The sequence below is a fragment of the Microplitis mediator genome, chromosome 5 (genome assembly GCF_029852145.1).
Source record: "Microplitis mediator isolate UGA2020A chromosome 5, iyMicMedi2.1, whole genome shotgun sequence".
Taxonomy (NCBI): Eukaryota; Metazoa; Arthropoda; class Insecta; order Hymenoptera; family Braconidae; genus Microplitis; species Microplitis mediator.
Genome location: NC_079973.1, coordinates 8992837 through 9015521, shown reverse-complemented (window position 1 = coordinate 9015521; position 22685 = coordinate 8992837). Strand labels below are relative to the sequence as shown.

At 30.1% G+C, this 22685-nt stretch overlaps 3 protein-coding genes across 3 annotated transcripts; all 3 read left to right on the top strand.

Annotated features, from left to right (window-relative positions):
- Positions 1-1787: 1787 nt before the first annotated feature.
- Positions 1788-7180, top strand: LOC130668968 (protein obstructor-E). Its single transcript, XM_057471570.1, has 5 exons — positions 1788-1977; positions 4944-5138; positions 5203-5387; positions 5471-5703; positions 6668-7180. Exons 1-5 carry the CDS (start codon positions 1932-1934, stop codon positions 6702-6704), a joined length of 696 nt encoding a protein of 231 aa, XP_057327553.1. The 5' UTR covers positions 1788-1931; the 3' UTR covers positions 6705-7180.
- Positions 7181-11570: 4390 nt separating this feature from the next.
- LOC130668966 (protein obstructor-E-like) lies at positions 11571-17178 on the top strand. Its single transcript, XM_057471567.1, has 5 exons — positions 11571-11960; positions 12036-12104; positions 13466-13795; positions 14743-15139; positions 16936-17178. Exons 2-5 carry the CDS (start codon positions 12065-12067, stop codon positions 17048-17050), a joined length of 882 nt encoding a protein of 293 aa, XP_057327550.1. The 5' UTR covers positions 11571-11960; positions 12036-12064; the 3' UTR covers positions 17051-17178.
- An 887-nt stretch (positions 17179-18065) lies between these two features.
- Positions 18066-22685, top strand: LOC130668965 (uncharacterized). Its single transcript, XM_057471566.1, has 5 exons — positions 18066-18386; positions 18808-19035; positions 20188-20337; positions 21278-21497; positions 22211-22685. Exons 1-5 carry the CDS (start codon positions 18174-18176, stop codon positions 22474-22476), a joined length of 1077 nt encoding a protein of 358 aa, XP_057327549.1. The 5' UTR covers positions 18066-18173; the 3' UTR covers positions 22477-22685.

Sequence of the window (22685 nt, the reverse complement as noted above, 5' to 3'; positions counted from 1 at the left end):
CATAAACAATTATTTATTGATGTCTTCGATTTCATTAAGTTCATTTTGTATCTAAATAAATACAATCAACTTCGCCATTCTAGTGTGTGATTTTGCAAAGAGATTAGCAGATCAGACTGTGAATCCGAAGGTCCTAGGATCGAGCCCATGAGTTGGCTCGGATAATTTCTTTTCTTTCATGACAGTTATTATATATATAACTTTATAAAATTATCTATAATTATATGAAAATAGATCAAACCTAAAATCATATCTAATTTTATGTAAGCATTTATATAAAATTTTATATAATCATATATAAATTTTTTCTCCCGGGATGGATGTTTTCGATACACATGATTAAATTGAAGGTTTGTGGTATGCTTGTATTTGCAACACAAGTCTTGGGTTATGACGTATTTTCAACATCTCTACGAAAACGACTACACACATCATTTTTGCACGAGCGAAGCGAGTCTCTTCCCAGAGAGTTGTTGTCGTCGGGAATTGCAGGAAATTTTCCGTTTGTAATGTCAGTGCGTAGTAACGGCATGAGATTATATTCGTTTTCGAAGAGTGGGGGTAAAAACCGACGACGACTTACGCTCTGGGAGGACTTCAGGTGTAGGCAGTCGTTCTCGTTGATAATGTAACCGAACACAAGACCAATGTTGACAATACAGATATACCGGATTTCTCGTTCTAATCATACGTGTCGAACAATATTTTTTATAACGACGGTGTTTAAAGTTCAATATCGAGAGAAAGGCCTATTTTACTCGCACCACACGATGCTCGAATGTTGAACTTTAAACGCAGGGGTCATAAAAAATACTTGTTTGCAAAAAAATAATATTTTAAAATTTCATATTTTCTGAGTATTTTTAAAGTTTTTTCTTTCGATACGATTTTTTCCTTGGGAATAAAAAATTCGTGAAAAGAAACCAGTTTTTTAGTAATAACTTTTTCGCAAATTGAGATTTCATGCAATACCAGAGCTTGAAAAAAACATCTTTTCATTCCCTACAAGACTACATGCGCTTCTATGCAAAAATATCAATAATTGTTATAGTTCTGACTAATTTTTTTAAAATTCGCGTTTTTGACTTTAAAAATTTATAACTTTAGAAGTATCAGATATTAAGATTTAAAATTCAGCACACAGTTTCTCGATTCCTAAATTCTTTCTCTTCAAAATCAGGGTTTAGTTAACCTGATCCTATAAATATTTTTCATGTCAAAGCCGTTTATTTACGCGGTCACTCCATGAAACGGATTTTTGGTCCATAAAAAATAGTTGCACAGGATTTTTTTCCAGTAACAACTTTTTCTTTGTTATTGATATTGTTTAAAAAAACCTCACAAAATTCTGAATTCTTTTAAATTTTTCGACCTCAGCATGTATCTGAAATCCTTATTAGACTATACTACTTGAAGAGACAGATGTAAGAGAAAGTGCAAGAAGCGAGAGTAGATTTGCATATTTACATATGATCGCATCATGACCTGAGTATGCTATAATGTTATATTTGTGTACAGTTACGAAGATTATTAAAATAATGCCTTTATAATTTAATACATCGAAGAATTCAAATATTTTTTTTTAATTTTAATGCTCTTATTAAGGATAATGTAAGAATAATACTGTAACTTAGGATTGGATGATTTTCTAAAAGAGAGATCAACGGATTGATGAAGTAAAAGTTAGTGCGTTATCATGTATTTCGTTGAACGTATAATGTTGGTTTTCGATACCTATTGATGGTGAAAGTGTGAAAAAGATGACTTAGTGGGAGTGTTTCAGATATACTGGTTGGGAAGTCAACGATGTCGGCAGTCTCTTGTTCGATCACGTAAAGACATATACTTTAACTGATATTATTGTAGTGCTACAAATTAAAGAGAATAAAGACATTTTCATTAACTTAAATCTCAAATTTTATTTGTCAAAAATGATTAAAATCTTCATCATCGGCGTTTCAATTTTCTCTGTTTGTTGTAAGTATTGAAAATCAAATCTTCAATAATAAGTTTTTAGTGAACGAAGTAGTCTTATAATGATTCCTTTCTCCATCTTAGATAGAGCTTAAAAAGTTATAGATATAGATTTAAGTGATTGCTAAAGATTATTAAAAGACATTATTTAGAACTATTAATGGTGCAAGAGGGTTATTTTCAATACATATGAATGCATGCAATAGTTTCTAATTAATGTATTTCTAATTAAAGCTCATAATAGCGTCTTAAATAATATTTGGGTCTACTACCATTAGTTTCTACTTGACTCAGAGTATACTCAATATCAGTGAAATCTTGATTTTGAAAAAATATTATTCGCAGACGAAATCTGAAGCATATTTATCATTTTTGTATCATTAAAAATAAGCAATAAAAATTTTCTATATTTCCTATTTACTCCATCACGATTAAAAAAACACGAATTTATGTATTTCAAGTAATAACCATAGAAATCAAGCAGCAAAATGCTTGAGAAAAAAAAAGATTGAAGTATATAAAGGCTTGTTTTTAAACCCTTATAGCAATAAATAATTAGAAAATAATAGTAGAAAACAAAAACTTAAAACTTCTTACATCAGTTCTAATATTGTCCCTGTAGCAATTATAAGTCACTTTATTAAAGAGTTGTCCAAGAAAGACGCCATTGAAAAAAGTCTTTGAAGTAAAACTTCTTTGGGCGCGGCTGAGGGATGATTGAATGCTTTGAACGACGAAAGTGTAACGAAAGTGTAACAGTCATAGTCTGTTTATGCAGTCTCCACTTTTTAAACATTTACGCTGTATGTATGTAGGCATGTGAACTATACGCAAGTATACACGCTGCCACGCTAAGTGTAAAAGCAGCAACTGAGTATAGTATAGTATTTAATATGTACATTAAATTTATACATTTGTACGATTTTCAGACATTATATAATATATTTGAATTAATTTCTCCACTGAGAAAAAAAATTATATATTTTAAAGAAAAAATGATTGATTCAAGTATTTTAGTTACTTACATAGTGCAAAGCAATTGTTTCTTCAATCAAGTAAAATAATTACTTTATTCAAGCATTTGATTTACTTGCGCAATTCTAAGAAAAAAATTTTATTTTCTCAAAAAAACAGTATCAGACATGCCTTTTTTTTATCTAATGTTGTTCAGATTAGTTTTGTTCCTTAACAAACGTTTCTTTTTATGAATAAATAATTTTACCCAACTTAAGATTGGAACCTAGGCCGATGGCGCGGGACTTATGACCGAGGACGCTCAGCCACGGTGGCTTATTGGAAGTCATGTTTTTAATAAACTTTTGAGTTACCCGGGAAAAAATTTTTCATAAAATTTTATGAAATTATACTACTGAAATTTTGGAAAATTTCATAAACTTTTATAAAAGTTTATAAAATTTTACATAACTGTTATCGAGATGCCAAGGAGTTATTGGTACTCTCTAAATCTGAAACAGTGACTATTCACTTTTTCACAGCTATACCAAGTGGTATACTTATAGCTGTGAAATAGTGTGTATAGGCTATTTTGCAGTGGTTGTCACTGTTTCAGATTTAGAGAGTATAAAATTTTATATATTTTTATGAAATTTCATAACATTATATAAAGTTTTATAAAATTAAAAAAAGAACTTATGAAATTTTATTAGAAACCATGAGATAATTCTATGAAATTTCATAAAATTTCATAAAATCTCGTATAATTTCGTGACAGGCTAAAACTTCAATTTTGTCGAATTTTATAAAACCTCATGAAATTTTATAAAATTTCATAAAATTATATGAAGTTTTATGAAATATAATTAAATTCTATAAAACTTCATGTGATTCTACAAAATTGAAGTTTTAGCCTTACATGAAATGTTATGAAATTTTATGAAAACCATCTCATGGTTTCTAAAAAATTTTATAAATATTTAAAAAAATTTATAAAACTTGACACAGTTGTATGAAATTTCATAAAATTTAGAAATTATTACAAAATTTATGCCAATGACTTCGGATTTTGGTAATAAATATGTAACATTTCAAAAATTTTCATGAAATTTTATACAGTTTTATGAAAATTATCTTTTGCTTTTTGATAAAAATTTCATAATACTGTATAAAATTTACATAATTTCATACCAATAACTCCTTGGGATCTTCATAACAATTATGTAAAACTTTATAAATTTCTTTTTCCATTCCGCAAAAACTTATAAAATTATGTTAAATTTAGTATGAAAATATAAAACTCCATATTTTGATAAATATACTATTTATTCATACGCGATAACGTACGTGGTTCGGCGCAGTGGATAGCAGCAAGGACTTCGAATCGAGAGGTTGTAGGTTCGAGCCCAGCAATCGCCGGGATTTTTTCATCAATAAAAAATATAATTAGTCTGCATCAGTAATGTCTTCATCCATTATATCAATATGTAAGATCTAGTTTTTTCGTGATTTAATATTTGTTTCGAAAAATAAGTACTGACTGTAAAATTTTATGAAATTTGTAATTTTTGAAGTTCAATACAAAACGTACTGTTTTCAAGATTGAAAACACCAATATAGTCAGAGGTATTAAGATGAAAATATTGAAAATTACGAGCTCTTTGAGCTCGAAAACAGCGGGAAGTTTTGGGGCTTGCCCGCAGGACCAACCGATATACAGATTTTTTTTTTTTATGTGATTTAAATGGGAAAATGAATATTCGTTGAGCTTGTGGTAGGATTGAGATTCTGAGCTGCTGTTTCGGATCAGTTTTTTTTTTACCTAAGACTAACTTTCAAAAGTGTAAAACTTTCTCAATTTTGTCAAAAATTGACTACCTTTACTGTATTGAAATCATTTCCGAGCTAATATTTTAGGAGACTATATTCAATGATTCGATCGTTTGATGAATTTAACTTATGATTTTATAGATTCGATAAATAAGTATTTTTTAGACACTGATTCAATATTTCAGATGGGGCTTTTACTTGTCCGAAAAAAGATGGCCAGTATGAAGATCCTGTGCAATGTGATAAATTCTACCAGTGCGAAGATGGCGTAGCGAAAGAAAAGTTCTGTCCTGACGGCCTTGTATTCGACCCATTGAATCGTAAAATTAATAAATGTGACCATGTCTTTAACGTGGATTGTGGGGACCGTCTTGAATTACGTGAGAAAACTTTGTTTATTATATCAAAAGTTCTATGTTACATCTTCTGACTTTATGATTTTAGAACCTCCTCAGCCAACTAAAAAATGCCCGAGAAAAAATGGCTTCTTTGCCCATCCAGATCCTACAGTTTGCAATGTTTTTTACAATTGTATTGATGGAGAATCAGTAGAGATTACTTGTACAACTGGACTTCACTTTGATGAATTTAGTGGCACTTGTGTATGGCCGGACAGCGCTGGACGTGAGGTCAATATCCAGCTCTATCTATAATCGTTTTATCATGTCTCGCAACTGAAGAATGACAAAATCAAACTTCTTTAATTTTTTAGGGATGTGGAGCAGTAGGCAAAAAACTTAAAGATGGTTTTGAATGTCCAAAAGACCGACAAACCGATACTAGAGGCCAGGTTGTTGACCACCCGAAATATGCTCATCCCAACGACTGTCAAAAGTTTTACGTTTGCTTAAATGGTGATACTCCACGTGAACAAGGTTGTAGCGATGGAACTGTATACAACGAAGAACAACAAAGATGTGATGCACCAGAAAATGTGTTAGGATGGTAAGATAATACTAGTTTATACTACATGTGGACTAAAGAGCGCATCGTTTGACAATCATGTTGCCGCGACATAAGCGTAAGACTTTTGATGCATTGACGAATGAGGACAAATGTGATGGTCACCTACGGCTCGTAGCGACCACCCCACTCGTCCTCATAAGTCAATGTATCATAACCTCAAAGCGAATGGCGTAATCAGGATTGTCATGTTCGCTTCTCAGTCCGCCCGAGGATACATTATTCTTTGCACACTCTGCTATGAAAGTTTAATTTTCGAGAAGTAAAAAATAAAAATTTTATTTTAAATCAAATTTTTCAAGGATATTAAGTTGTCTATCGTATACGATACATATCACATGAGCGACAAAAAGTTATGCTGGCGAATCCGAATTACGGTAATTTACCGCATTTTGCTGTAATTTAACGTAAAATACGATATTTTTACGGCAAATTAGTCGCAATTTACGGTATTTTGCGGTTATGTACGGCGGAAATACGGTAATTGACCTAATTTGCGGCATTTTTACTGTAAGCACCGTATGCTTGTTTATTTTTACAGTTTTAACAGTGCAATGCTTCAATTTACGGTAAAATACTGTCGGCTTGCCGCAATTTTACGGTAAATTACTGTTCTGATAAATACTCAAATTTTGCCATAAAATTCCTACCTCTACCGTAAATTACCGTAATTCCGATCCACCAGCCGCGCTTCAAGCACAATCACGTCGTTAGTTATAGAGAGCAAAACTAAATAAAATCACGGGTCGTGGCATTTTATTACTACGTTAGAATATTTAGCGCACAAGTGCAGTTAAGTAAAATGTATAAGGAAAGCTAAATATGTATTTGGCGCTTCCGACACGACACAGCGCTTGGAAATTGAACTTTCAGAGCAAGTGTTGGAAAAAATAATTTTCTAGTAAAGCTCTAAAATAAAAAAAATTAATTTCTATACTGTTTTCAGTGAGGATTGGTATAAAAATGAAGAGAAACAATCTTAAACATATATTTAATGTTCATCTGCTACCGACTGATATTTTGCATTTTTAATATTATTATCATCGACTTATTCATAGCACCCAAATCCATTCAACAGTGTCAATGACATTTTGCTCATATTATTTTCTATTCTTTTCTGAAGATAAATAAAATAAGTTCATCAAAGATAAATTTCTTGTAATTAATATCCCTACAAACGATGTCATAGACGAAAGAGATCTCAAAAAGAAAGAAAAAAAAAATACCCTATGACAAAAAATTGGTCTTCTAACAGGATATCATTTTGGTTGGATCTTACAACTTAAAATATTTCAATGCGAAATATTTATGTGCGGTATCAATTTTCCGGGAATTTATAACCGGTAATGATAAAATAACTATCACGAATCGACAATATAAAATCGATGAATGATTGTAATCTAAGATTAAAAATAAATAAATATTAATTGATTATCTTAAATAAAAGTATTAAACCATATGTGCAAGGGAGATTTTATTTTATTATTAGTTGATAATAAAATCGAAACCATGACTGTATACTACAATAAAGTATCAATAAATGTTTGATGATAGTTTAAATTTATGATTAAGTAATGAAAGCATAATAACATATTTCGTATTTATATGCTGTTATATTTACCTCCTGTACCAATCGTATTCAACCTCAATAACTATGCTTACCTCTACCGCACAGCCAACAAGGGTAAGTGTATAGTCATCGAGAAGGTGCATTACTAGTTAATGCCCTACCACGTATCAGTTTTGATGGTCACTACATAAATTAGTGCAATCGGTTCATTAGTTTAAATAAAATTATTATCAAAAACTTAGAAAAGCCAGAGCTCCGTAAGCTTGAAAACAGTGGGAAGTTTTGGGATAGCCCGCAGAGTCAACCATTTTCAGGATTTTTTAATGATATACAAATTATTTAAAACAATCCCGTGTAAAAAAGTTTGGGAATTCCAGCGGCTAGTCGGCAGAATTACTAAGGAATTCATATTTGTGTCAAAATAGGACTTCCGCATAAATTCCGGATGAAAACTAAAAATGCAATTTTATCGTAACGGATGGTGAGAATTTCAGTCAAAAAAAGTAATGACAGCTGAACATTAGGGTGGTCGTTAAAAATTAAATTATCTCAGACGCCCCATAAAAAACTTCTTTTTAGAATGGACGATCAAAGTTCATTTTTCGATACAATCTCGGTTTTTTTTAAATATCTCATGAAATATCCAGATTAAACGAAAAAATCATAGGAACAATTTTGTAGGAAATTAAATTTTTGACAAAAAAGGTCATCTTCATTTTTTTTTATAAAATGTGTATTTATGAAGATATTTTAAAAAAACTTTTTTTAGATCCGATGAATTGAGCGTTTTAAGGATTACAAATTTTGAAAATAACATTTTTCTAAGTATATAGAAACTGTAACATTACTAATTGCATTAATAATTGATATATTACGAAGTACGAAGTTGTCTATATTTAAGAAAAAATTTTATTTTTAACATTCGTTATCCTTAAAATGCCCAATTGATAAGATCTAAAAAAGTTTTTTTAAAATATCTTCATAAATACACATTTTATAAAAAAAATGAAGATGACCTTTTTTGTCAAAAATTTAATTTCCTACAAAATTGTTCCTATGATTTTTTCGTTTGATCTGGATATTTCATGAGATATTTAAAAAAAACCGAGATTGTATCGAAAAATGAACTTTGATCGTCCATCGGCACGTGTTCTTTTTACTTAAAACGAAAAAACCAAATTTCCTACGTATTTTTTCACTAAAAGAAGCTTTTTATGGGGCGTCATTATTTGCAATCAACAACGGCAATTTTATAACTTATTTATAAAAATTAATTTACTTTAAAAAATAAGTCATAAATTTTCATAATAAATGTCATTTTTGATAATAGTAGTAGAGCAAAATAATTCAACTAGGTCCTTGATAACTAATCAATTAAATTTAAGAAGTATTATTTTTTAAAATTATGTGATTATAATAAAAATAGTACGAAATAATTTTTTTTTTTTTTCTAAATAATCGACAATATTTAATGAATTTCTCTTTATATTTCATAAAACCGAATGGTTGAAGTAGACTGAATAAGTAGATCATATAAAAGAATCAGCTCAACATTAGTACACTGAGCCCTGATTAAAAAAAATGATTAAAAATGATTTCACACGTTAAATGTCCATAAGAGACAGGATTAGAAATGATTTGAAGGATTAAAAAGTATTTAAAATGATTAAAAAACAAATCATTTTAAATACTTTTTAATCATTTTTTTTAATCAGGGAGAAAAAATTTCTCTTTGGACAATTAATTTGGTTTTGTTGAATTCTATTAAACTAAAAATTATTTGGGACAACTAAATTTTATTACGTCAATATAATCTATTTTATCATTTTTAACAAACGATTTAATAGACTCTATTTGGTTGACATTAATATTTCTCTCTCTAAGATAATAAAATCATATGGTAGAGTTAAGAAAATATTTATTGAATGGACAACCAAACTATTTTGTAGTGCCAACAAATCCAAACATTAGAGCAAAATATTATTATATTAATTCTAATAAATATTAATTAGACACAAAAAAATATATTCATTTAGAATAAATATATATATTTGTTCGAGGTTAATAAATATATGTTTGAACCTAATGATTATTGATTTAAAAGTTATGGTGTTAGGCAGCAGCAGCTGGAGTAGTTTGGTGCTCGCCACTAGATCGCGCCCACCATTTGTGGTGTCCCTGGTAAGATACTTATTTCGGATTTTTTATATTCCGAGCTTGAAGCATTTATGGGACGAGTTATCCGCTGAAAATTTTTGATAGTAATATAGGGGTATACTGTATTACACTATGACATTAATGTTTAATTTTAATATTTTTCCTGAACAATTTTTGTTGTAGTACAAAAAAAAGTACTTGTGAAAGAAATAAATTATTTTTCTAAATATGCATTTATTGAACTGTTGAATAAATATTCTGTCATTTTAAAATAATATTTAATTATTATTAATTACTCATTCTCTATAATGATCACTCATACATTTCATTATGACTACTTTATAAACACTAAAGGTAATCAATTTGATTTTATGCTTGCTACTAAACGTGTAATTATCTTACTAAATATTTTATAGTTTCTAATCACCCATTTTGTTGGTGGATTATAAAATATTTAGTTAAAACAACCAAGTATATGATTGGCAATGGGTAATCAAATCATTTTCTTGTTATAACTAAAATTTAGTTGTCGGGGAAAATTTTTTTCTCAGTGTGGGGCATTCCACGCCAAATCGGATGGTTTGAAAAATTTTAATTTTTGATTTCCTCAATTTCTTTTAATTCTTTTGTACCCACCAAAAGACTCTTCTTCCGAGATGTTGAGATTTTTTTGATAACCGGTTCAAAAGATATCGAATTAAAAAAAAAAACCGCTTTTTGACGGTTTTTTACTGATATCTTCTTAGAGAATGGTTCAGACCAAAATACTCACTGAATAAAAAACTATCGTTTTTCCATGTACTTTTTGAAAAAAATTACAAAAAAATTATTTCAAGTGTTTTAATACGTGTTTTTTAATTTTAAAAATTTAAATTGCATTTTTTAAAGTGAGTGCATATTTTGATTTTCTTCAAAATTTTTTACAGTAAGCTACTACTCAAACCACAACTTTTTAGGCCGGTCTGGTCTTGGGTTCTCGATGGCTACTTTTTTTTTTCGATTTTTGAAAATTAAAAAAAAACTTTTTTTCTCTATTTCATCAAATTTATCACCGATTTCTCTCTTTCAACGTATTTTGAAAAACTTCACGTATATTTTGTATTATTACAAGCATAGGAAATTGTTAATAATTAAAAAAGAGTAATGATTATTTTTCAATACAACTTCCTGCAATAAATATTTTCTTTATTTGGATAAAAGTTTCTTAATTATTAACAATTTTCTATGCTTCTTATGATAATAAATAAAAGGAAAAACGATAGTTTTTTATTCAGTGAGTATTTTGATTTGAACCATTCTCTAAGAAGTTATCAGTAAAAAACTGTAAAAAAGCGGTTTTTTTCAAAATTCGATATCTTTTGAACCGGTTATCAAAAAAAATGTCAACATCTCGAAAAAAGTCTTTTGATGGGTACAGAAAAATAAAAAAAAAAATTGAGGAATTCAAAAATTAAAATTTTTCAAACCGTCCGATTTGGCGTGGAATGCCCCATATGTATTCAAACTGTGTAAACATCTGAAATAATTTCGAAAATTAAACTTTTTTAATCGTACAGAGAGTACATTTTAGTTATTCCTATTCAAATCAACAATTACCCCTTCATGAAAATAACATTTTTTGTGTAGAAAATTCTCATCCTTAGAAAAAAATTATCAAATTTAGCATAAAACTTGCCACAAGATCAGACAAATCACTCGTTTCACTTCAATTGAATTTTTGAGGGTCTTCCATTATTTATAACAAAGAAAAATTATTTTCATTAAAAAGCTGATAATGATTTACACAAAATTGTACTGTATATTTTAATAATTTTTTTATTCAAAAAAAGTTAAAAAAAAATGCATGAATTCAAAAAATCATTGCTACAAAAGTTCTTTATATTGAAAAGTCAAATCTACAGCGAGGGATAATTTTTATGCAAAAAATAACTTTGCAAAATTTAAGAAAGATATGCGAGGGTCACACTTTAAAAAAAATATTTTATTTGGTGAAAGGATCTATATATAGATCTATATTAAATATAGAATCGAAGTAAATAGTCTGAAGGACAGTTAAGGTCAAGAGTGACCTTCCGAAGGATCGCAAGTCCTTGAATATACCTGTCACGCAGCTTTCATTATTGCATTTCACATTTTGCAGGTAGAAATGTAATCATAAGTATATCTCAAAAACATACGGTATTGTATTGGCACAAGCTGACCAATTATATATTTTTCTTAGAAAGAGTCTTTAAAATTACTTTAGCTCATATTGTGTACTATGCATCCCAGACAAAGGAAATTTTGAAATATCACCAGTTCAAAGAATCTTGTTTGAGTTAAAATCATCATTGAAACTAATTAAATAAAAAGGCGCTCAGTAGATAAGAATATCGAAAATCAGAAAAATAAAAATACTGTGAATCCAATCAATAAATGCATCGTCAGCTAAATAGAAAGTGTTGTTACACATCGGAAAGTTTTTTTCTGGTTCGGTTGAAGTGGGAGACCAAGGAACATTCTAAATAACTTGGTGATATATTTTAGTAGTCTCTAGTCACTCTGCTTGCCTGTCATTATAAACTACTTGTTAATACTGATATTTCAGAAGTTACTTTAGGAAACATCAAAACCAAGATGAAAACTAAAAACTATTGTTTATTAATGGTTTATATCGGTGAGTTGTAATAAAATTTTTGACTTATACACATGAGTTCATTATAATGAATATATTTTCCACTTTCAGTTCACTACTGAACTTTTGTACCAGTCTATGTAGAAAAAGATGCATAATATTTATTGTAATGTAAAGCCAGTAAACACAGATAAAAAAAAAATTATAACAAGTATAACTATGTAATAAATATTTATATGTGCACTCGTTTTATTTAACGTGTTCTGACAGCCATCAATTCTTGATGATGTCTTAGATTTTTTGAGTTTTTAAATTAAAACTACATTCAATTACCTAAATTTTAAAAGAGGAGCCATCTGGCCATACCGGGAATAGAAAGTTATATTTCTTACTTTCATTCGAAAATGTGACTTAAAATTAATCTCAATACTTGATAAAAATTATTTTTTATACATACATGATTCTATATATAATCAGATCTACCCTGATTAAGAAAAATGATTTAATCTATGCTAAGTGTATGTCTATATATATATCTGTATATTAGTCGATTTAAATATTGTAAATAATTTCAAATAATTTTTCTTAGTCAGCCCTGTTTAGAAAATCTCGTAGAATCTAGTAGATTCTCATACATTCCTATAGAGACTTTATAAGAATGGATAAGTTCTATGAGAAATTATATAGTTAAGTATAGGGCCTTATACATACAGCATATAAGAATCTATCGGATTTTTTAAGCAGGGAGGGTAAAAATAAGTAATTAAATTAGGATTTATTGCCTTTATTAACATGAATGTCAGTGATATTTATATTAACGAAACACACATAATCGGTCAATTGCTATTTTACTAACGGGTCACCCATCCAACTAATATCCCACGTCGACGCTGCTCAACTTTGGTTATCGCTGGATTGTCGTCTGCTCCTCTAGTCTGCTATACACTTATTTTTAATACACCATTTAAATATAGTGGAAACCTAAACATGCAAATAACCTTCTCAATAAGACTTAATTTTAATTGATAGTTGACAAAATCAGAATTTAATAACATTAACATTAAAATTGCCACATTGTGTAAGATATATTAGGGTGCGTTATTTCAGAGTAACATTTTTTTTGTTTTCCATTTAAATTTTGAATTATGTGTTACTACTCTGGGCATTATCACTGTCATTTATTACTATAACTGTGCATTTGTGATGAAAATTATGATTATCACTATCGTTGCCAATTATGTCGTTAATGAAATCTTTGCAAATTCAATTATTGATAGGTATGCTTTTAAGCTACGAATTGAAATATTTAATGAAGTTAAATTTACAAATAAATACAAATATTAGATTTCATATTAAGGTCTTTTATGACCCGAAAATTAATTTATAACGATTTTACGTTGCAGGAGTAACAACTGCGTTATCACGAAAACAACAACACATAGAACTTGGTCTTCGAAGAACAGCCCCGCCAGGGTTAAAAGAAGACGTGGTCATTTCGCCCTATGAAAATGATCAAGTAAATGATGATGAAATACTAGAGGTACCAGCTCAATGTTTAGAAGTTGATGGATATTATCCAGATTCTAAACAATGTGACAAATACTATGATTGCAAGGATGGAAAATATACTGAAAAGTTATGTCCTGATGGATTAGTCTTTAACGATTTCAGCCCACAACATGAAAAGTGTGATCTTCCGTTTGGAGTTGATTGTTCTAAACGACCTAATAGACGTGAGTTTTGTGTTTACTTCAGTAACTGATTGATTCAAATATCGTTTGGAAATGAAACCCTATGATATTGTCGAAAAGAATTCAATCTTTCATCATTTTAGAAAAAGATTCAGAAAGATTCGAAAATGTGAATTCATTTTAGTTTATTTCAATTCAAGTCATAACTCGAAATATGAAACTATTTTAGTATTGAGAAAGATTCAGAAAAATTGAAAATTCTCAATTTCTTTCAATTTTTTTCAATCCTACACTCGATCCAAAATATCGAACTATTTTGGTATTGAGAAGGATTCAGAAAGATTGGAAAATGTCAATTCATTTGGATTTTTTTCAATCCAACTCTTAACCCGAAATATGGAACTATTTTGGTATTGAGGAAGATTTAGAAAGATTGAAAACTATCAATTGATTCGAATTTTTTTCAATGCCACTAGTAACCCTAAAATTCGAAACTTTTTTGTTATTAACGAGGATTCAGAAATATTAAAAATATCAACTTATTCAAATCTTTTTGAATTCTTTGGAAGTTTAGAAATTCTTATATTATTTTTAGATTTAATATAATTTAAAAGTATTAATTTTATGTCCCGATGAAAACCTTGTAGAATAGGATTTATTCAAAAGTATTCAATTCTCATATTTTTCAATACTTTTTAATGAGTATTTTGAATCAAGGGTGGGTTTAATTTTGAGCTTGAAAAAATTTGGGTTTCATATTATGCTTTGAAAATTAGAATAATCAAAACCAATTAGGGAACGAACATATTTTTAAAGTTTTGATCACAATTATGCTTGATAAAATTAATGTATTCGGAGATAAGCCAATAGAAGTGAACAAGCTGTTTTAGTTACATTTTTTATACAAGTTCATAATATCTATCAATGAATTTTTGAATCACAATTTTAATTTTCTACAGACGTTAATAATTTAATAATCATTGTTCTAGAGACCCCACAATCGTCTCAGCACTGTCCACGAATGCATGGTTACTTTGCTCATGAAAATGCTCGTATTTGTGATACATTCTACTACTGCGTTGAAGGAAAATTTAATATGATCACATGTCCAGATGGCCTTGTATTTTCGGAGAAATCAGGAATTTGCAACTGGCCTGATGAAGCTCAAAAGCATGGCTGTGGCTCACGTGAATTGTTCAATTTTACTTGTCCTCAAGTCGATACAGCCATTGCTGCAACACATCCTCGATATCCTGATTTAGAAGATTGCCAATTTTTCTACGTTTGTATTAATGGAGAGACTCCTCGACGAAGTGGATGTAAATTGGGCCAAGCGTTCGATGAACGCACAAAAAAGTGTGATTGGGCCAGAAACGTCCCTGAATGGTAAGTCTATTCATCTAAATTATAAGTTTTTTTATCAATCGAAGGTAAAAGTTACTACTGACTATTTCTATGGGCTAACTTTCATATCAATTACTGTCGACGAGCGTAAAGCATGAACAACAATGTGGTGTTTAGTTTCTCTTAAAGATACTGTCCATGAAACTCCTGCACTGATAGAAAAGTGCATAGTAACCTGAACTATTCAGCTACAGGTATAAAAATATAGTCGCCCTAACCAATTTTTATTATTACTGGAATTACATACTAGTGTATATCGGTATGAAAAAATAGTTAAATTAACTACACTTAAGGAACTATTTTTGCCTTATTGTAGTCACTACAAAACATTAATCTTTTTAAATCAAGGCTTAGTAGTGAGCACAATATTATTGGCTCAATTATCATCCCGACTAGAATTTTTCATAAGGGCCTGACGAGGTCCTTATCGGGTTAACCTTATTTCAAATAAGGTCCCGATCAGGGTATCCTGACGAGGATCCGGTTATGAATGTAATGCTTAAGACCCATGAGGTCCTTATCGGGATTGCTTTATCAGGACCTTACCAGGATATCCTCATAAAATCCTTATCAGGTCCTTACCAGGATATCCCTATTAAATCTTTATCAGGATTACCTTATTAGTAATTATTTTAAAAAAAATATTAAATTGCAAAAAAAATAATAAAATTTTAATTCGATCGAGAATGTTATCTATTGTATTGAGAGCATTAATTAGAGGAAGTAAACATATTTTTTATTAGTGGAAAAATCCCGATGACTGCTGGGCTCGAACCTGCGTCCTTCCGATTCAAAGTCCTCGATGTTATCTACTGCGATGACATACACATGTGGTCTTGAAAGTGTAAACATAATATTCATTATAATGTCAAAGAATAACTGATAAAGAAGTAAAAAATCTGTGCTGCAATGATTGACATAATTTTTATATATTATTCTTTTGTACTTTGTTTAATTTTTAGCCTATAAATGAAATATTTAAAAGGATGGGATAACTTTTTTTTGAATAGGGATATCCTGACGAGGTCCTGATCAGGAATTCGTCAGGTTGACCTGATGGCTAATAACTTTTTTTTTAATAAGGATATCCTGATGAGGTCCTGACAAGGAACTTGTCAGGTTTGCCCTAATAAGGCAAACCTTATATTAACCTGACAAGGTCCTTATAGTACTTCAGGCAAATCAGGAAGAAATTCTAGTCGGGATAAACTAGATACAGTAACTATGTTAGCTTAGTGACGGTACGATAGTTGGTAGAAATGATTTTAATAGTTGACTCAACTAAGAGTATAGTCGTCGTCTCATATAACTGCATTTATTTAGTTCTTTTTAATACTGACAAAAGTTTCAACCGTACTATTTCACCTTAATTCTCTAAACAATCGATTTCTAGTTAATTTAATAATTATAGAATATTTCTGCTGACTAACAATCAAATGTAAAAAAAAAATTCAAAGGTGAATACAGTTATAAATACTATTAATATTTAGTTTCCCTGGTTATAAATTGTCTTCCTAATGCCAAAAGTGCGTATTGCAAAATATACGCTTTATTGGTTCTGCTGAGCCAAAAAAGCGTATCAAAAATTTTTTTTTGCTAATCAATTCCGTGTTAACTATTTTTCCTGTGTAGAAAAACTCAAATTTGAAAGACATTTTTAAGTTTTCATAACGGACAAATAAAGAACCTTTTATGAGTTAGAGAAAAACCCTTTATAGTAAAATACCCAGACAAGATGTTTGAATCTATTTTCTTAATCTATTTTCTTCAATTTACAGCAAAGACTGGTACAAGGACCAACTAACTGACGAGGAGTTATATGCTCTTGAACATCCGGTGTCAAGATTGAAAGTGAACAACTCCCAATCCAAGAGAAGGGGTAGCAAACCTTAAAGAATTCAATAGCAACATAAATGATTAATGTCTTACTAATAGAGATGATAATTATGTATTAAGTTCTTTACTAAAGCTGTATTAGTTCATGCAATAAAATTATCCACATTTATTTTTTCGTTTCAAAATTCAACGGTCAAACTTTGAAGTTCATTTTACTTATTAAGGCAGAAATCAATGTCAATGATCAAAATCAAGATTTAAATGAGTTTTGATTTAGGTCAGAGCAATAATATATGAAACATCCGAGAAAATGATTAAAAGCTGTGTTTGTTCAATTTTTTGCTGATAATATGATTTAAACTAGAACAAGTTAGATGAAATTATATGATGATCGAAAGAGACTATAAAGACGAAGAGTTGGTATGATTTTAGACACATTTTAGTACATTAGTTTAATTTATCCGGAAAAAATAACAAAAAAGGTCATTTTTTAACTTTTCAACGCCGATATCTTTTGAACTAATTTACCGATTTTGACGATTTTGGCGTTTGAGGCGGCGATCCACGCATTTTATTAAGTTTTAGAGCTAATTTTGAAGTCGATTGTTCAAGCCATTTCCAAGAAATCAAAAAAAAAAATTATTTTTTTCATAATTCGCAGTTGATGGCGAGCAAGCTCTTTCAATTGGACACACACACACATACACACTCGGACATCATTCTGAAAATAGTCAGAATAGCTTTTTAGGACCTCAAAACGTCGACATCTGATGAAATTTCGATTTTCAAAAATCGGGGTAAAAACAATAACTTCCCGAATTTTTTGAAAATCATTGATTTTCTTAGCGGGAAATTAAAAAAACCTGAAATGGAATTTTTTAGATCTGAATTACAACAAAGTTCAGTATAAACATTATCGGACAAAAGTAATACAGTATAGAAATCAGAGGACCTGCGCGTTGCATGAGTATATACCCTTGCTTCAATACTCGAAAGTGAGATGTTTCAAATAATAATAAAATGAGGAAAAGGTAGGGATATGTTGGGGTGTGAAGAGGGTGAAATGCGAATACGAGCTAGAGGTTTGCAGCAACACCAGTAGTGAAGTGACTTCCTAGGTGATATGTATTTAAATGGAAATTAGAGGTTGAAAGTTAAGTTTAAATCCCGTCTTACTTTTATGAAACATATCGAAATGAGTGTTACATCAGTTGAAGAAACTATTGAACTTCTGCACAATCAAGATTTTGTTAATGAGAGTTATTTCACAGAATACGCGACACAAAAGGAGATAATAAATCGTAATCGTTTACCAAGTCGTCGTCTTCTTAGTCAGGCTGCATTATTGGAAACAAATGTAATGAATAACAGCGTGTTTCACCAACCATCAAAGGTGTGGGCTTGCATAAATGATGAGACCGAATAAAATGCTTTAAACGCTTTCTTTTTTTAAATTATTGACTGTGTCTAGTGGTCCAACTTTAGTATTATTAAAAAGGGTTTGCTTTCATCAGCCAGAGTACACAAATAAAGCTGTAAGCCTATTCTTATGCATTTATTAGAATTTTATATCTTATGATTTTATTTTTTAAGACAAATCATAAAATTAAACAATTTTTAGAATTAAGGTAACATAGTATCGTTGTAATTAGTACAAACTTGCAAATACTTTTTTTCATATTTTTAGAGTTACATAGTTATTCATTGCTAGCAAAAAATAGGCAAATGTATGCTCAAGTTCAGAAAAGTTGCACAATCGATTGTAAGAAAATCTAGCTGGTGCGACTATGTGTGCATATGTGTGAGTGTTGCAGGATTTTCCAGTCATCAATTTCATTCATACAGTTCGACCGAATTGGCCTCCTTCCCGAAAACGAGAAGAGGCACGAGTATTAGAAAATTTACAGAAACGGGTAGAAAGGTCGGAACTCTTCAAAGCCAATCAGACAACTGGCTCCGAAGGCTTAACCACGGCGAAACTAAGTCAATTGAATAATAACCAGCATGAAAGCTTGGAAAATAGGCCTCAACTTCTAAAAAAAGTAAGTTTTTTTGTAAGTGTACGTCTCAATCGCTCATTTTATTTTTAATAATTACTTTCATTTTATTTTTATTTTAAATGTACCTGAAGATCAGAACGTTTTTCGCGGAACGTAAATAAAAACAGAAAATGGAAAGTAAAAAATCTACTGGATCTATTTTTCTGAAATGTTTCGTATAGGTGCTAGTATGTCAGCTGAAAATTGCAGCCACCCCTAATAACCCCTTAAGTCACCTTTAAGCAGTCAAATTACATCAATTTTTTTCAGTTTCGTTGCGCGAAAAACGTTCCGATCTTCAGGTATATTATTTCATTATTATTTAATAATTTTAAACTATTTTTAACTTCCCGCTAAGAAAATTGAACATTTTCAAAAAAAAAAAGAAAGTTATTGGTTTCGGTCCGATTTTGGAATATCGAATTTTTAAGAGATCTTGACGTTTTGAGGTTCTAGGAAGCTATTCTGACTAATCATAGGTTTAAATAGGTAATAATCATTAGGTTTAAATATTTATTTATTAACCTTGAACAAATACATATTTATTCTAAATGAATATATTTTCTACGTCTAAGTAACATTGATTAAAGTTATATAGTAATTTTTTGCTTCAATATTTGACTTTGTTGGCACAATAAAATAATTTTGTTGTCTATTAAATAAATATTTTATTAACTTGACCAAATGATTTTATTATCTTAGAGAGAGAAACACTAATGTCAACCAAATAGAGTCTATTAAATAATTTGTTAGAAATGAGAAAATAGATTATGTTGACCTAATAAAATTTAGTTGTCCCAAATAAATATTAGTTTAACAGAATTCAACAAAACCGATTTAATTGTCCGAAGAGAAATTTTTTCTCAGTGTAGAACCTCAAAACATCAAGATCTATTAGAAATTCGATATTCCAAAATCGGACCGAAACCAATAACTTGCTTTTTTTTTTTAAATGTTCAATTTTCTTAGCGGAAAGTTAAAAAAGTTTCCTTTGCAAACTTAATGATAATATAATAATTATATATAACTTTTTTCCCGCGATCTCGTATGTTTGTCATCTCAGATGAAATTTTTTCATCGTGATAGAACTTTAAATGATAAGAATCTTCAAAATTCTTCGATATTTATACAGTACGTCTGTTTTTGCTATTATAGATTTTGTTGAACCGTCCAATGAATATATTTTATGACCTAAGTGACTTTGAAACAAATTGGAGAGATAGTGAGTTTATTACAGAATGTTTATGCTGGCACAACGTTTACAGACAGCGACACAATGCTCGACCTCTAACAATGGCACCGAAGGTAATTTAAAATTTTCATTTTTTCAGCTATAGCCCTATAAAAATTATAATAGCTACATATTTGTTCATATGGAAACCACTTTGATTTGGCTTAAAAAATCAGAGTCTAAGAATCTTTGAGAGTAGTTACCCACATAGTAGTTTTTATAAAAATCTATCTATTGTATTTGTCCTCATGACGCAATTTTACAAAAAGTTTAACATTTTCTATCTAATTGAGTCACGCAGGTTCTAAAAATGCTATTGGTGAAAAAATTTATATATCTATTTATATATATACGATATAACGTGCCATTCTCTCACATAGCGTTCACAATCCTACACCGATCTTAATGAAACTTAGTATACTTATTCTATGGACAATTACCTTGGATGAGTTCGAAAATGAGCCAATTCGGCCCATAAATTTGGAACTTATGATTTTTTGAAATTTTTAAAAAAAAATTATTTTATCGATTTGACTGGATGTAACTTTTAAACGAAAAGAGGTATCCCATTCTTGTTAGTTCCACCTGAGAGCTTGCGCGATTGCCTTAAATTTTCACTATACAACTCATTGATTTAACCATTTATTCATTGAAATTTTTGAAATTTATTAGTAGATTTTATAGAACTCTAACTATTGTATTGGTCCCCGTGACGCAACTTTTCAAAAATTTGAAAACAGACTAATTGTTATATAAAAAAGTCTGTTTTTGATCTAAAAGCGATTAAAACAGATTAAATATAATATGAAAACAAGTCTGATATTGACCTGGATAGGGAATAGTACGGACGAAAACCGATTGAAATACCTATGCATATAAAACAACTATGATTCAAAAACCTAAATTAAATAAAACATACTTTAATTTATCATTTATTTTGAAACAAATCTATTTTTCCGACTTGGATAGTAAAATTGAACGCACTGGTATCATTTTAATTTTTTCTACTTTTAGTTGTGTGAATATGCGCAAACATGGGCTAATCATTTGGCTCATACGAACACATTCTACTATCGAAACGATCGAGAAGTTGGACAAAATCTCTACTGCCGGCCAGGTGGACCGGTGTCTGGAGATGTTGGTGGTCAAGATGTCTCTTCATATTGGTATTCCGGCGTCAAACACTACAATTTTTTTAAAGAATCGGACATTTTACATACCAACGTTAACACAGGTTATTTTATAATTAATTTTACTACAGATTAAATACTTAATTTTTACCCATCTTACTGAAGATATTTGACATCCTGAAATCATTCGAAGATTCCTTTATCAAAACATCCCAATTTCTTCGAGCTCTAAAATTGATATGTGTGAGACCCTCACAGATCCGAATTACGGTAATTTCCCGCATTTTACAGTAATATACGGTATTTTACAGCGAATTACGGAAAATACAAAAACTTACCGTAATTTGCGGCATTTTTAACGTAAGCGCCGTATGTTTTTTTATTTCTACAGTTTTTACAGTTCAATACTGCACTTTAAGGTAAAATACCGCAAGCTTGCCGCAATTTTACGGTAAATAACCGTAGTCTTAATTCACATTTACGATAAAAATACCGTATTTTTGCCCAAAAACTACCGTATGTTTACCGTAGAATGCCGTATTTTACGGAAAATTACTGTATCTTACCGTCAAACGTCGCGATTCTTCCGAATACTGTAAATTATGACAAATTCTCTTAATTTACCGTAATTCGGATTAAAAGTAAAGTGATTTGATGGTTGAAAGCCACAAAAAGTAATAATTGGCTTAAAAGCACCTTTCTGCCCCACCCTCCTATACATCTATTTACTCAGATCAAAGTTAGAAATAGATCATTTGTTGAAATCGTAAAATCATTGGCCTTAAAAAAATATATGCTATTCATTTTGTATGCACAGGTCACTTTACCCAGTTGATATGGTCCAGCAGCCAATATTTTGGAGTCGGCAAAGCCCGGAGTCGGAGCGGTAAAATTATTGTGGTAGCAACTTATAAACCTGTAGGAAACGTCTCTGGTCAATTTCAAAAGAATGTATCACCACCATTTTTGGAATGTGCAAGTTCAACAATACCACCGTCACAAATAAGTGATCACGATTTAATGGAGTCAACTATGTCAATTAGTAACAGTGACAGCTCAATTCGTATTCTGTATAATAATTAGGGTATTAGAATTTAAAATTTGTACACAGTTATAAATACGCAACAATGATAAAAGTTATGGAATAGACCATAAAAGTATGTAAAGTTTCTAGTCATCCTATGGCTTTGCCTGCACGGAAAGATTGAAACCCGACTGGTCGCTGTTCTGCACCCGACTCAGTACGGTGCTGAAAGGAAACGCTCGGTTGTGATGCAGCACCACAGTGATTA

Bases quoted from the DNA above. Each gene is read 5' to 3' on its own strand.
- LOC130668966 (XM_057471567.1), top strand. From the start codon at position 12,065: ATGAAAACTAAAAACTATTGTTTATTAATGGTTTATATCG. The intron at 12,105-13,465 runs GTGAGTTGTAAT...TTTACGTTGCAG, and splicing joins TTTATTAATGGTTTATATCG to GAGTAACAACTGCGTTATCA. The intron at 15,140-16,935 runs GTAAGTCTATTC...TTCAATTTACAG, and splicing joins GCCAGAAACGTCCCTGAATG to CAAAGACTGGTACAAGGACC.
- LOC130668965 (XM_057471566.1), top strand. From the start codon at position 18,174: ATGAAACATATCGAAATGAGTGTTACATCAGTTGAAGAAACTATTGAA. The intron at 20,338-21,277 runs GTAATTTAAAAT...TTCTACTTTTAG, and splicing joins CTCTAACAATGGCACCGAAG to TTGTGTGAATATGCGCAAAC. The intron at 21,498-22,210 runs GTTATTTTATAA...TTGTATGCACAG, and splicing joins ACATACCAACGTTAACACAG to GTCACTTTACCCAGTTGATA.
- LOC130668968 (XM_057471570.1), top strand. From the start codon at position 1,932: ATGATTAAAATCTTCATCATCGGCGTTTCAATTTTCTCTGTTTGTT. The intron at 5,388-5,470 runs GTCAATATCCAG...TTAATTTTTTAG, and splicing joins CGGACAGCGCTGGACGTGAG to GGATGTGGAGCAGTAGGCAA. The intron at 5,704-6,667 runs GTAAGATAATAC...TACTGTTTTCAG, and splicing joins CCAGAAAATGTGTTAGGATG to TGAGGATTGGTATAAAAATG.